Source organism: Poecile atricapillus, chromosome 13, assembly GCF_030490865.1.
Source record: "Poecile atricapillus isolate bPoeAtr1 chromosome 13, bPoeAtr1.hap1, whole genome shotgun sequence".
NCBI classification, from domain to species: Eukaryota; Metazoa; Chordata; class Aves; order Passeriformes; family Paridae; genus Poecile; species Poecile atricapillus.
Genome location: NC_081261.1, coordinates 18383788 through 18398715, shown reverse-complemented (window position 1 = coordinate 18398715; position 14928 = coordinate 18383788). Strand labels below are relative to the sequence as shown.

Sequence of the window (14928 nt, the reverse complement as noted above, 5' to 3'; positions counted from 1 at the left end):
ATAAAAAACAAACAGCCCCTTCATTTTAAACAGTATTTAAATATTATATATATATATTTTTATTATCTTTATACTTACAGTTATATAGTAGGTTGATAAGCCTCCACCCTGCCCGCACCTCTCACCCTTCCAGCACAGTGAGCAGGTGCCTTCTCCAACTGGTTTAGTCCCAGCGCCAAGCCTCTCCTCTGGGGGCAGAAGAAAGGGTCAAGCAGCTCCGCTGACTGTGCAGGCCCGATGCAATTGTGTTTTCCTCCATTTCCCCGGGCTGGAGGGGAGAGCGAGAGAAGCTGTGGCAGGGACAGGACAGGACTGGACGGGGCAGGAGCCACACCCAAGCTGGAGGCCGCGGCAAGGACCCCGGCAGAGAGAGGCGTCGTCACCGGTGCCTGTCAGCGCCCAGCCAGATCATGCCCGGCCCCGGCATTGCTGAGCGCACAGCCTGTGTCCGCACGGCCGGAAAAGCCGCGGAAAATTGCGTCGGAGCGGCGTCGGAGTCAGGGTGTTTGTCAGGCAGCCGAGTACAGACACCCACTGCCCGGGGTCCTTGCATTTTCCTGCATTTTTTTTGGCCGCCATCTTTGAAATGTCAAGTACGCCGCAACCACGCAGCCATCTTGTATGTGCCATCACGTGACTTCTGCCCTTCCTCGCCGCCATCTTTGTTGTGGCTGAAGCCACTTCTGGCCGAGTAGACATCTTTGTTGTGGCACCTTTAAGGCCCCCGCTGCTCCCAGTACGTCTGACTAAGTCAGTTGCCTGAACGAAAATCCGGACAACGCCGACCGACTCCATGCACTCCGCCTGATCTTCCGCTGCCTTTCCCGGGGCGAGGACGATGGCGGCGAGGCTCAGCAGCTCCGTAGCTGGGCGGTGGCTGCGCCTGCGGCGGCAGGCATTGGAGTCGAATCCTCTCCGGGGTGCTTCTGGCCGGACACTAACTTCAGTGTGGCAATAAGCCCGACCCGGCTCCTGCAGGGGGTTCCCAGCTCCCCCCGGCCCACCCCGGCCTGGCCTGGCCGGGGCACAGCTGCAGTACCGCTCTGTTGCCACAAGGCGGCAGCACTGCCGCAGAGCTCAGCCCGGGGCTGGGCTGGGGGCGTGCCTCGGGCACGGCAGAGAAGGGAGGCAAAAAACAACGTGTGCAACTCCCTTCCAAAAACTCTTCTACAAGGAACGCCCCAAAACACCCCCGACCGAAACTTAACGAGCCCTGCCTCTAACCAAATAAAAAACAAAAAACCCCTTTCTTTGAATATTTTTAGTATCTATTTTTATCATATTGATATTCTATATTTATACACATATATAATGCATAATATAGATTTAAATATATTATATTAACATCTCCATATATATTTTTCATATTAAATATTAATCTACTTGTATATATTTATGTTACTTGCATTTATTTCTTTTTTATGTCTATATATATATACCTTCCTATATTTATATCTTTATTATAGATTTGTATATTTTCATTTTTATATTATTTATTTAAAAGCCCTGCCTCTAACCAAATAAAAACAAAAAAGCCCCTCTACCTTAAATGGTTAAATAGATATTTTTTAATGTCTACTTTTGTCAAATGTATGTTCAAATTTATATACTATATTGAACTAGGTATAACACACATCATATATTAAAATATATTTCTATTAACAACTGTACATGTATTATTCATATTATATATTAAATATAAATCTATTTTTATCTATAACATTTATTTATTTGTATATATATATCTATATATATATCTGTATCTTTATATAATTAATATATATTTGTATATTGTACATTTTATTTAAAAGCTCTGCTGCTACCCAAATAAAAAACAAACAAGCCTTTATTTTAAACTATATTCAAATATGTGCTGGTGTGATGGGGTGTTGGCTGCTTTTATACAGAAGTAGGTACTGTATATGTGTATATGTGTATATGTGTATATGTGTATATGTGTGGTACTGTTAATGGGTATGGTGTTTAATAATTCAGAGTACTGTTGCTGTGCATCCTTAGAGAAAGTATTTCACTCCTTCCTCTAAATGTGTGTTAGTGGCAATAACTGGAGAACTATTTGGTAGAACACAAAGGAACTCGCGGAAGTAAGCAGCTATCATTTACTTTCAAAATCTCACCAGGCACCTCTGTGTGCTGAAGTGCCTGAAATTTCACTTGTAAAATAAAGTAGTACAAAAGCAGGGAAATATTATTCTCTGTTTGTGATCCTGCTAACATACCACATTGCTGGGCTGTTTGGAAAAGAATGCTGTTTCTCAGTCATCTGTAATTTACTGGTGCCTTCTCTTAAATTCTCTGTAGATCAAGTAGATAGAGTAGTAGAGTGTTTCTGTCACTTGCTGCAGCAAGAAACTGAGTACATCAATTTTCTAGCATTAGTGCTCTTCAACTGACAGCAAGGGAAAATATCTTCTTTGGCACTTACCTTGTTATTGCTTCCAAAGTATTCTGAGACTTAGTGATCAGAGGTGATAGGATTAAAATTTAATTAAATTTTTAAAAAGCAAAGTAAAAAAACCCTCAACAATTAAGAAATAGAGTAACAAGGCTTCACCATGGATGGAAATCAGAAGAGCGAGGGCACCTGTTTGGTGGGGCTTACGTACAAAGGCTTTATTAGAGTACTGCCTTTTGTACCATATGTGCAGAAAAACGTAAGTGCAGTCAGTAGAAAACAGTAGACTCCCTATATTACTGGTTGAATATGAAGAACTGAAAACTTATATTTGTTCAAGACGATAGTTTGCCGCCTGATAGTTGGCTTGCAGATAGCTGAGCCAGGACTTCCTCCCTTGCTGTGTTTTCCTAAAGCACCATAGCTGAGAAGAGCATGTACTTCAAAAGGACCATGAGGAAATACAGTTTGCATAATATTTTCTATTAATCTACCCTTTTAATTGATTGACTTATTTTTCTAGTTAATCTGAAGTTCCAAATACAAATCACATTTGTGGATTTTCCCAAATGAACAGATTTCACCTGAGGGTGACTTACAAACTATTTTGATTACACTGTAGCCATACACATATGATTAATCTGTGACTACAGAATATTATGTCTACTCTGTTTTGCTGAGTGATGAATTTTAAACAACAACAGACATATCATTCATCTTCATATTAGTGGAATTTTTAAGAGTCAGAGCAATTTAGAAGAATTTCTCACAGGATTCTACAAATTCAGAAATTATTGATGTACAAAACACTTGCTCATGTTGAGAAACTTCTCCAGGGTCAAGCTGTGCAGGTATAAGCAATTTATTATATGGGTAAAGGGAAGGAGACCCATATCTGACGCCAGCCTCAGCGTACACTTGATCAGGGAGGGAAAGAGAATGGAGCTGGAATAAAGATAGTTTAAGAGCCAGGGGAGAGAGCTCAAAGAGAGAGGGGAGAACAAGAGCAAGAGAGGGAGAGCAAGGAGGACAAGGGAAGCTTAAGAGAGAGGGGGGGTACAAGAGAGGAGTAAGAGAGAACACAAGAGAGTTAAAAGAGTGGGGAGAATAAGAGTATTAAGAGAGAAGGGAGAACACAAGAGACTGAAGTTGCTGTTACAATACAATATATCCTTTCTGTAGTGAATATTCTAATTCCCAGTAACCAATCACTATGAGACACACCCACTAAAGAATTTGCATATACCCTATAGGAGCTACTACATTACCATACAGTGTTATATTTCAAACTCTAAAAGCTTTACAAATTCTTCTCTGGCTGCTTGACCTTTGGATCTCTATCTGCAGAAGGGCATCGTTTCATCAACAGGGATTCTCCTTTAGCTGGCGAGGCTATTGTTCTTTTGATAATTATTAACTAGCACTCAGTATCCCATGACTCAAAGCTAGCTTTCATTTCTACTTCAATTCTAGGCTTCATATTTTCAGAATCTTTTGCTAAACAATCATATTCATAAGGTTTCCTTGTTTCATCCTCCTCAACAAGAAATTATATAACCAAATTATTGTAGCCTGTACTGAATGTTGTTTCTCTGTATCATAACATTCTCAGGTCTCTTCTTCCCAGGGCAACTATAACACACTTCTTCAAATGTTTGTCTAATAACCATTTATAGTTTTTCATCTATAAGAGGTTTGCTGTTTAGTCATTATCAGAATCAGTCTATTAGCCATGTTTGGGTCTGTGTGCAGACTTACATCTGTCAAAAATGTAATAGGAATTGTTGGTATAAAAGTATTCACAAAATCATACAGATATTGATACACATTGCCATTTTCAAATCAAGAAAATATTTCCTGCATGAAACTGAAGAATGTTTGATTCAAAATTGTAGATGAGTTTCAATCACTTTGTGATTTAATTGGGAAAGGGTTTTACCGTACAAAAGCTTCAGCAACCATTGTGTGTGTAAAACAAAAAACAAAAAAAAAAAAAGACTGATGAAGGTAAAAGGGGTTAAGTCAGGAAGCATGACCTGTACTTCCCTATTCTGCTTGACTTAATTTATATAAGTCTTTATGCAGTCTTTGTGCTGTCATCAGAATTTAAGTTTCTGAACTAGAACAAGTTCTTATAGCTCATTATGATGTGCAAGTATATAATCTCCTTCTCTCTGAGAATTTCAATGTCTGCTGCATAAATCAACTTGCTTACACTTCAAGAATTGACAGGGTGTAAAAAGTAGTATAGGATTACTGACTTAAGAGCACTGGCTGGAGGTGTTTTGCTTCATACTGCCTGCACTAAGTTTGTCACAAAACTACTAGGTGTCAATCATTAAATCATATTATACTGAGACAAACAGATTTTTGGGATGACAAAAATAAGTATGAGGTAGGTATATGTTATTAGAGCCATTTCATAACAAGATGGAAAAAATGGAGAGTATTTTCAATAAAATATTAGGTAATTACTGCAACATAAAGAAAATATTTTTTTCTCATAAAGGTATATACCAAGTCCAGACCAATGAATGCATCAATGAATTAACTCAAGGTTGAATGAAAACCTAGTATGTGATGAACTGGGGGGATTGTTGGGGAGGATTAAACAGGGCAACCTTATGAATGTGATTGTTTGGCAGAAGATTTTGAAAATATGTAGCCTAGAATTGAAGTAGAAATTTTTGCTTTGAGTCATAAGATGCTGAGTACTAGTTACTATATGACCTAAGAACAATAGCCTCGCCAGCTAAAGGAGAATCCCTGATGATGAAACAATGTCCTTCTGCAGACAGAGAATCCAAAGGTCAAAAAGCAAGGGCAGAATTTGTGAAGCTTTTAGAGTTTGAAATGTAACACTGTATGGTAATGTAGTAATTCTTATAGAGTATATGTAAATTCTTTAGTGGGTGTGTCTCATAGTGATTGGTTACTGGGAATTAGAATATTCACTACAGAAAGGATATATTGTATTGTAACAGCAACTTTGCTCTCTTGTTTTTCCCTCTCTCCCTCTCTTATTCTCTTGCTCTTAACTCTCTTGGTTTTTCCCCCTCTTACCCCTCTCTTGTACCCCCCCCCCCCCCCAGCCTCCCTGGTTCTCCCCACTCTCCCTCTATTGCTCTTGTTTCTTCCCTTCCCCTCTTTAACCTCTCCTCTCCTGCTCTCCCCGTCCCACTCTCTCCCCCCACCCCGACCACGTGCACACCGAGGCTAGTGGCAGACATGGGTCTCTCCCTCTCTTTACCCATATAATAAACTGCTTATACCTGAACAACTTGACCTTGGAGAAGTCTCTCACCGTGAGTGAGTGTTTTGTACATCAATAGGGGATGAAAGAAATACAGTTCTTGCTTTCCCTGACACTGAAATTCTGAGGAAATTTCAATTTTGAAACTTCATGACTTAGTGCCTCTAGAAGGAGCTATGCTATCCTTAGTGCCATAGATGTTCTTCAAATTGATGTTCTCATCAGTATTTGGTGTTTTTTTTCTGACATCTCCTACCGATCCACTGAAGCATAGCTTACATATTGGCCATTGCATTCCTCATTCATTTGACAGCTCAAGTTGATACATGCTTTCATACTATTATAAAAATGAATATGTAAAATATATGTAAAAATATATAAAATATATAAAAATGAATATGATTGCATGTCACCAGTTCTAGGAGGCATAAGAGCAACCATTGGTTCAATGAAAACGCTCACAGCCTAGAAGTCTGGAGACCTTTTTGACAAGTTCCTGCCACCAAAGTGAAGGGAAGCATGGTTTAGCATTTTTTAATTTTTTCTTCCTACTTGAGTTCTCTGTTGTCCCAGTTTTGAAGACAGGGGTCTGCTAGCAAGGGCTGGTGCCTCCCGCAGAATAAAAAAAATCCAAAGCCCCTCACTCTGAATTATCATAATTTTGAAATCATCGGGCTCTCAGGCAGAGATCTGGGGATAGGAATAACAGTTCTTTACTAGTATGTATAACGAGGCAAACAGACAATAATAACTACAGCATTAACAACAAAACAGAACCAGGGACCCCGTGACAGCCTTCTCGGCCGAGATGGGAAAGGATGGAGGAGAGGCTTTGCTTCACAAACTCCCTCGGCTGGTCAGTCCTGGTGCTCCTGCAGGGCTTGGTGGAACAGCTAGCTTTTTGGAACAACAGTTACCTTGTATATAGTGTACTCAGATTTTACATGCAGAAAATAAAGATAAGCATGGGTGTGAATGAACCAATTACATTTCTAAATGTTATAATTATTCTAGCCACTTACTAAGCATGTTGAAAACCCATGTAAAAAAATAGAGAGCATATTCTATACTCTTCTTGAGTTTATTACAGTAAAGCTTTCAGAGAAAAATATCATCCCCTAGATCACAATCTTCCCTTAGTTTTGCAGGTTTTTGCACTTCTGACTGACCTCCTTAGACTTCCAGTAACATAAAGAAATTTAATATACAGAAATACAGTCTGTCTATACTTATCTTGCTGTCTCAGGTCATTATAAAAAAAGTTCATTATAAAAAATAATAAATGTTCCCCCCACCCCAGATGGGGAACATAACACCTTTGCTTCCAACAGGCTTTCTCTGTCATTTGCTGAAGTCAGTTGACTGCCAAATAAGCTGACTTTGTACTTTCCCACAGATAGTAAGCAGTTACAGGCCCTTCAGCATCAGTATCTTTATGCCCAAGTATTCTGTTTGGAATGTCAGATATATACTGTGTATATATATTTCTATATAAAAATAATTGCCTATAGTCTTAATGTGTATATATATATATATATATATATATACATTATATTGGAATTTCAGTGTTTAAAGGGCCTTTGGCTGCTGAAACTTCTGCTGAAAGCCTGGTTAACTCAAGCCTTCAATGAGTTACAAGACAGAAATCTTTAACACTCTATTGAAAGTGCTTCAACTTTTATTAGTCTTAAGCATTTGGTGTGTAGTTTCAAGTTACCAGACTAAACTTTCTCCTGATGCAAATAGGTTTAGCTGTCTTTGATGTCAGTAGTGGCTGAACTCCCTGATTGAACTTGGCTCATATGAATATATACTCAGAGAATATTTTTACCTCTCAGTCACCCACACTGTGATCCTGAATGGCAAATGAGGAGAGAATAAATTCCTATAATACAATTCTAGATCAAGATCAGCTGTTGTTAAACTAATTAATAACCTGCTGACTCCTTGATTCCCTTTTTGACATTTTAATGCCTTATTAAAGCTTTTTTTTTTTCTTTTGGAGAATAACTTTTTCAACTTTGAATTGGATATCTAGGAATAAAGAACAGCCTTAGAGATTACTTCATTAAGAAGTTATTTAGTGCTGTGCTTTCCACAAAACAGCTACATTCCCTTTCCCTCCCTGCGTCCTCACATCACTCTATCTTACTGGTTGTTGATCTATGGTGTAGGGGATAGAAACATTATTTACGTATGAAGTTTGTGCACCACTTTATATTTAGCCATACGTTTCTAACAATGTTTGGCAGTGTATTTAATCTGTCTCGGTTTCCCATTAACCGCATTGGTCTGAGGATCCCCACAAATATCATAATCTGTGAAACGGTGAGGTCACATATAAGCGAGGCTCTGGGCTGTGTCGAGGTGATGGTGGCAGGAAGCCGAAGATGTTTGGGTATTTAAAATTCAGCTAGGGAGGATGTGAAGGCAATAGGGCCTATGCTCCTCTGCCTGCCTGCAGTGTCCTGATCAGGAGTGGCCTCACGGCTCACCACTGGCGTCTCAAAGACGGTATCTAAATAATCGGCTAGCTTCCTTTTGTCTTGTAAAGCATAGTAAATAAAAATCAGACTTTTGAGAAACTTACAGAAAAATTTACTCAAAAGGTTGTGTGGAAGCACAGCCCCAATACGGAGGCTTTAGCCGCAGGCGGATGTTTGTGTGAGGCGGACACCCCGCACCTGCTGGCCGGGGTCGAGCGACTTCATGAGCTCACACCTGCTTTCCCATGACGTTTTGTGAACGTTTTCCTAAACTGTGGACTATTACATCTGAAAAGACCTGAAATTGAGTGAGGCGACTAGGTGGAAGTGAGAGGGCAGTAGTAAAATGTCCACTGCCTTCCAGCTCAGCGTGGGGGGTGATAGTCCCAGCACGAGCTGACGAGGGTGGTAATTTTGCCCTCAAGTCACTTTTCCCATGACAAAGAACATTTTTATTTGAGGTAATATAATGCCCCGGAAAGCTTCCTTGGACAGTGCTCCGCTGCTCTCTGCCTAAGAAGGAGGAGGAGGGCGGCGGGCAGCAAGGGGAGGGGCGGGAGGCAGTGCGGGGATGCGCGTGTCAGGCAGGGATGAGGAGAAGGAGGGCGCTTCCAGTTGGGAGGGAGGGATAGTCGTGAATCTCATAGCAAGGTGAGCTATTTGGCAAAGCCCTGAGTTTTGCTTCAGGAATATAAGGTTTCCTTTAAAGAGGTTTACTGCTCCCTGAGTGAAAAGGATGTCGCTGTTCCTAGAAGTGCAAAGCTGTTCGCTGCGCCTATCCCTCAGTAAAGGTGGTGCTCGTTTGTTGCCGCTCTGAGGTGATGGCTGGCTCCAGGTCGCTTTGTCAGAGACAAGGCTGATTAAGTAATTTAACGGGTGAACAGAAACCTGAGGTAAGCCTTGTAACCGGGGCAAGCAAATAGTGCATTTGGGGGCTTGTTTAAAAAAATCTGAGACGATGCCAGCATGAATTAAAATGCTAGACTCCGCCCAGTACTCAAAATGGGATTTGAGATGCCTCCGCTATGCTGCTGGACATCAAATATTTTTATTCAGAGAATTCCAGACACGCAGCAGTAACGGATTGAACAGAAGAAGCCAGAGCTGTGGCTGTTGCTAGGGGATAACTCCCAGTACAGTACAGGGAGTGAGCACCGCACCGGCACGACGTGAGGCAGTTTGAGAAAAGTGAAATGTGGGGTTGCACAGAGGGGTGAGCCCGAGCCCCGCCGACTCCAGAAGGCTGGCTGGCACATCCCTCTGTGTTAGGCAAATCACTATCGGAGCAGCGTCTAAATAGAATTAAAAGAAAGATTTTTTTTTTTTAAAAAAAAATCCCCCTGGGTGAAGCTTTGTTTTCCTCCTTCTAGCAGGTTTTGTGAAAGAACGCTATGCAGCCTTCTACATGTGACCATGTGACTATGGTGTTGGTAAAATAATTTTTTTTTAAGTGTTATTTTCTGGTTTTTTCGGCCTGAAGAGAGCAAAATTGACAATTTTATTGAAATCCGCCAGAAAAGGGCACCAAGAAAAGGGTCTTTGATAAACAGATTCTTTTATTTGCAGCAGCCGGTGACTCCAGCCATTTCTTGCTGCATTCCCTGTGCCCAGCGTGGCAGCCCGCATAGCCTGCAGAGGCAAACCCTTCCTCCTCGCCTGTCTGGCCGAGGTGTTGCTGTGCTTAGCAGCTTCTATCAGGACATCGCCGCAGGTGTGTACAGTCCCGGCCGAGAGGATGACAGGGAGAGCTATACCTTTAACTAAAAAGAAATGTGCATTGCTCCGCTGCACTACTCCCTGGTAGCTTCAGAGTAGCAAACCTCAGTGTAGAGCCGGGGGCTCGGTGCCTGAGAGCAGAGTTCTGTGCACCGCACAACCAGTCGTATCAACTTTGTAAAAGACTCGTTTTTTAATTTTATTGTTATTCCTGAACTTTGTAAGAGAGAAGAGACTTTCTATCCATCTGAACCATGAGTGGCTGTTCAAAGAGATGCAAGCATGGAATTGTCAAATTTTCCCAGACTATTTTTAAACTCATCACGGGCACTCTCAGCAAAGGTAAGGGAAACATTTCAGTTCATACTGTTTGCCTGTTCTGTTTGTGGGGTGAGTTTTGGAGGCTTGAGGGAGGTTTCTGATAGGGTTTATTTGTCTCTTCAGAGGTGTTCTGGTTTAATTCTGGAAACTGGCTCTGAAAGAAGTTGCTGTGTGCAGTGAAGATTGGGAGTTGTGTTGGAAAGCCTTATGTAATTGCTTCTACCTTGTGTAGTTTGTAACCTGTGTCTATCAACCTGCCCTGGCTGGCAACTGTAGTGAGTTATTTCAATGTGTTCAGAGATGCGTTTGTGAAAACAATTGATGTGCAGTCTAAAAGAATGTAAAGACTTCCTAACTGCTAGTAACTGATATTTCTCTGTGTCATTTTATGCTTTACTGTCTCTGCTAATTTGAAGCATGTGTGTACCTTGCTTCAAAATCTAGGTCATTGCTTACTGCACACATTTGAAATACCTTTTGCTTATCTAAGTTTTGCTTGTCACTTACACCCTTTGTGCTTTCCCATCTGAAAGTGGAAGAGTACCAAACTTATTTATGCTGTCCTCTTTACTAAAATCAAACAACAAACAAAATAAACTTTCTCTTCTTCTTTGTAGTCTAGTAGTTCCTCTGTCGGTGCCCTCAGGTAAGTTATGTTATTTTTGTTGGCCATTCCTCTCGCTTCTCAGCACACCTCTGGCAGCTAATATATGAGTATTGGTGATCTCTGTGGAAACTCCTGAGAACTATAAATAATACTATTCTCAAATGCTGCTTACCTCTTGAAATGTGGTCAGTTCTTAGGTGAAGGTCAGGCTTCTCAAATTTTTGTGTTTGGTTGGAGGCAGGGGTGGTTTTGGGAATTAATAATGAGGTGTGAACTAATTTATTACCAGAGAAATTTGATATTTCAGCCTTCAGAAGGCTGAAGGGTCTCCGTTATGACGCAATTTTTTAAAATACAAAGTCAAGCTCTTTTTAATGTGGTCATAGTCAAAGAGCAAAAAAAAGAAACATTTATTTTTCATATAAGTTTAGAGTTCTTGGAGGTGTGTGTGGTTCTGTTGGCTGTCTGGAGTGCATGTGTATGCTCTAGTATGAATTATAATGTTAAAGTGGTTTCTTAGGATAAACTAAAACAGGCTTCGGTGACTTTTTAAAAAACAAATGTAAAAGTGCCAAGAACTGTTAAGAGTAGTTTACTTTTGCAGAAACTGGGAAAAATTATTCAATCTGTCTCTGTAGAAACCAAATGTAGCTCTTTGACAGCTTTCTCATATTAACATTACTGGCTTGCAAAAAAAATCTGCACCAGAAAAATGTCTGTTTCACATTAAGAGTACTGAACACATTGGTTGCTTTTAAAATCAAGGTTGTTTTAAAATTACATCTGTATGTCCTTAATTATTCTTCTTCCACTTTCCTCTGTGTCCTCCATATCCTGCCAAACACCAGCAGAGGGAAGATTAAGGAATTGTAAAAGTCTGTTGTACAAAAAAGCTGACAGATTTTGGTTGTAATTCATGATTAATGCCAAGATGCCTCTCTTACAATTGAAAACAAGTGAGAAAAACAAATTACTTGTCATGATCAGAAGAAAAGGTAGTGGTGATGTCTGTAAGATCTTGTTTTCTATGGCATGTCAGTATGGTGAATTTTGTGTATCTTATTTGTGCTTTTTTCATGAGATAATGGTATATACTATTATAGTCACAAGTGATTGATGGTAAGTTTTGTGCCATCTGTTTGAGCTCCATTAAAGGCAAGAGGAAACTTGTGTTCTGGTCATGTTTCCCCACACATACATCTAGAGCAGTTCATCTAATGCGGTGCTTTCAAGCAGCCCTTGCATTTCTTGACATAATAAATACAATAATAAAATGAGACTGCCACAGTTTCCTTTGCTTTGGCAATGGGATAGATGAAAATTTGAGTCTGACAACATAGCATTCTAAGAAGAGTAAATCAAAGTATAAAATGTCCAAGACCTGTTTCCCCTGTTGCCTTCTGAAATGTGCCAGCATTGCATTATCGTAGTCATTGCAGCCAATGCAATGGTGTACACTTTTACCCGTCTCTTTTCCATGCCAGTGTCTCTCTTCAAGCTGTTTGGATGAGATAAGAGTGTCTTCCAAGGCTTCAAAGAATTTAAAACTATGATAAACTTCCTTTTTTTTCCATTCAGCTTGTGTTTTGAACTGAGAGAAAATGATTCAGCAAGGCATAAACCACATTCATTGCACAGACATCAAAGACCTGCTACAATTAGAATTAATGTTACCATATTGTTGCCTATGAAAATCATAACTAGAAAGTAAGTGATTAGAAAAAATATTGCTCAGGATTGTTGAATTTTAAAAAAAAAGTGTTGATGTTTGCTTGTATGTTCATCCCAGAGCTTATAGTTTAGTATTTCTTTTAGAAAACCTTATGTATGAAAAACCAATAAATAGAAACTGTTGTATATCACTATTATTGTTTTTTTAAGCTTACACCATATACATGCTTTTTCATATTCAAGTATTATCACCTGTGTTTTTCATCCCACTTCTTCCTCATTTCTTTCATACACTTTAATGTGAGATTTTACTTTAACAAGGAAAATTCTTTACTAGGCACAAGTTTCTCTCATGCTTAAGCCATTCTGCAGGGTTATTGCAGTTGGAGATACTCTGCAGTTCAATTGGCATGTAATCCTTAGTTGCCCTCTATGGCTTCTGCTGGTTTTAATAATAGCAATGGTTATTTACAATAGTAAAATGAAATTGATTGCAGCTATGAAGTCCTTACTTTTTCAGCAAGGTGTGAGGAGACTGCTGCCTCTCCCTGCAGTGGACAGTAAGGGAAGAGGCACATCTGTACCGCTGTGCAGCCTGGTTGGTATGTCCTGATTTATGTCTGCAGCAAGTCTATGAGACTGTAAGCCAAGAGCTGATACTTCTGCAAGCTGGTCTAGCAAATTTTGCTAGCTTCCTTCTTAGTATGTTCTTATTTGGAAAGTTTTAGTAGCAGAGCAGAGGTTTTTGTGTCTGTGCGAGAGAAGGCCTCCTCCACCAAGAGCTGTTGCTTTTATAGTGAGATGTATATGTTGAAGAAGGCATGCCTGGAGAAGCATGCCCTGTTTCTGCTGATGTGAGCAGGATAACTCCCTTATTCTCCTTGGCTGGGATGGGTATTCAGTACCTCCAGAGAAGACTGTAGAAGAGGCTTTTGGCAATGCTAGCACATGTGATGGACAGTGGGTGTGCAGAGCACCTTCACCGAAATTGCCTTTGTGAAGATTTTGTGGGAAGTTAAGATGCTGTTTCACATTACTCCAGCATGTGAAATGGTGATACATTCTCCATGGCCTGGAAGCAAGTAGTCAAGAATGAGTTTGTAGAGGGTTTCCTGTTGAGCAGAATGATTAAACACGGAGCCTGTGTGTGTGAAGATATTGCTAATACCATTAAAAACCTAGGAGGGGAGGGCCTTGTTGGGTTACCAAAAGTGAAGCTGGAATGAGACCTCTTGGTTTCTATTAATGTGTTCTAATTATTAACACAAGAAAAGCAAGATTATTTTAGGAACCAACTCCTTTAAAATATTCCTTTGCAAAACCAGATAAATTTCTGCAAATTAACTACCCTTTCACCTTTGTTCCAGAACCTCCACTCTTTTAGTTGTGTTCTTAAGATGCTTGCCAAAGGCAGTAATTTCTGACTTTTTGCTTCTCCCAATTTTGTTCCACAGTGCAATTCATCTGGAACTGGTAATTTGTCTACTTTTCATAGTTTTAATTGCTTAATTATCTGTTCCACTGCAGTGATAAAGTCTTCAAACATCTTGCTCTCCCCCTAGCCTCTCCCAGCATGAAAGAAAGTATTCTGAGTGTTTTACAGCTGTGTGGTCTGTTTTGATGCTTTGTGAATTTAAAACACAGATAGTCTTCTAAGATGTTATGTGAGACGGTAAGGAAAGCACATGGTTCCTCTTAGTCATACTCTGACTCTGAGTCCTCTGTCTCTTCTAGGAGTAGTTAATCTTGTGCCTTTGGTGCATACTAGCACTGTGTTAAGTTTGTCCTCGTGACTCTAGCCTCTGAAAATGCAATGGTAGGGTAAATGTTGTGAGATGCCCGAAAGACTCAGGGAGGTTCATTACAATTGTTCAGGTTATGCCAGGGTTCCTACACCTGTGTGACATATGAAAAAATATTCTGATCCTCCTGTGGCAGCATAGCCCCTCTTCACTCCTTGAATTAGGGCTACTGCCTTCAAGTTGAGGGAAGGTCTAATTCAGAAGGAACTGATGCACCAGTTCTCTCTTTAGTACACTTTTCTGGGTGTTTTAAATGTTCTTCAATAAGGAAAGTGGTTAGGGTTACCCATAATAATGTGCTTTTATAGAGTGGAGTTAGAGCTTGTCAGTGTTTACCAAACGGCACTGCAAGGTGATAGTTTCTGTACATACAGTGCTGTTAGCAGGGGGCTGTTGGCCTGAGGGGCAGAATAGCTTTTGACTTAGAGAAGATCCTGGAACTACAGAAGCTTCACCATTCAGTACCTGATCCTAACTTTACCCAGTGAAACTCTTCAGTTTCATTGCATGATGGGGACTTTTGCATGCTGTGACTGTGATTTTTGTTTTGCTCCTTAAAAAAGCCAGCTTATTTAGTTACATGTTCTTCATAATGATCAGGCTTTGAGCCACTAAGCAAAGTACACCTCTGTTTGGCATATTACATGTTTGCATGC

The 14928-nt window shown here is 40.3% G+C and overlaps 1 protein-coding gene across 2 annotated transcripts in view; it reads left to right on the top strand.

Annotated features, from left to right (window-relative positions):
* The first annotated feature begins 10125 nt into the window (after positions 1-10125).
* The window catches only part of KCNIP1 (potassium voltage-gated channel interacting protein 1), a 234084-nt gene continuing 229281 nt past the window's right edge, over positions 10126-14928 (top strand). For both annotated transcript variants that reach the window (XM_058848938.1, XM_058848941.1), the window contains exon 1: positions 10126-10213. In XM_058848938.1, the coding sequence (XP_058704921.1) occupies positions 10126-10213 (88 nt within the window). The remainder of the gene's footprint in view (positions 10214-14928) is intronic.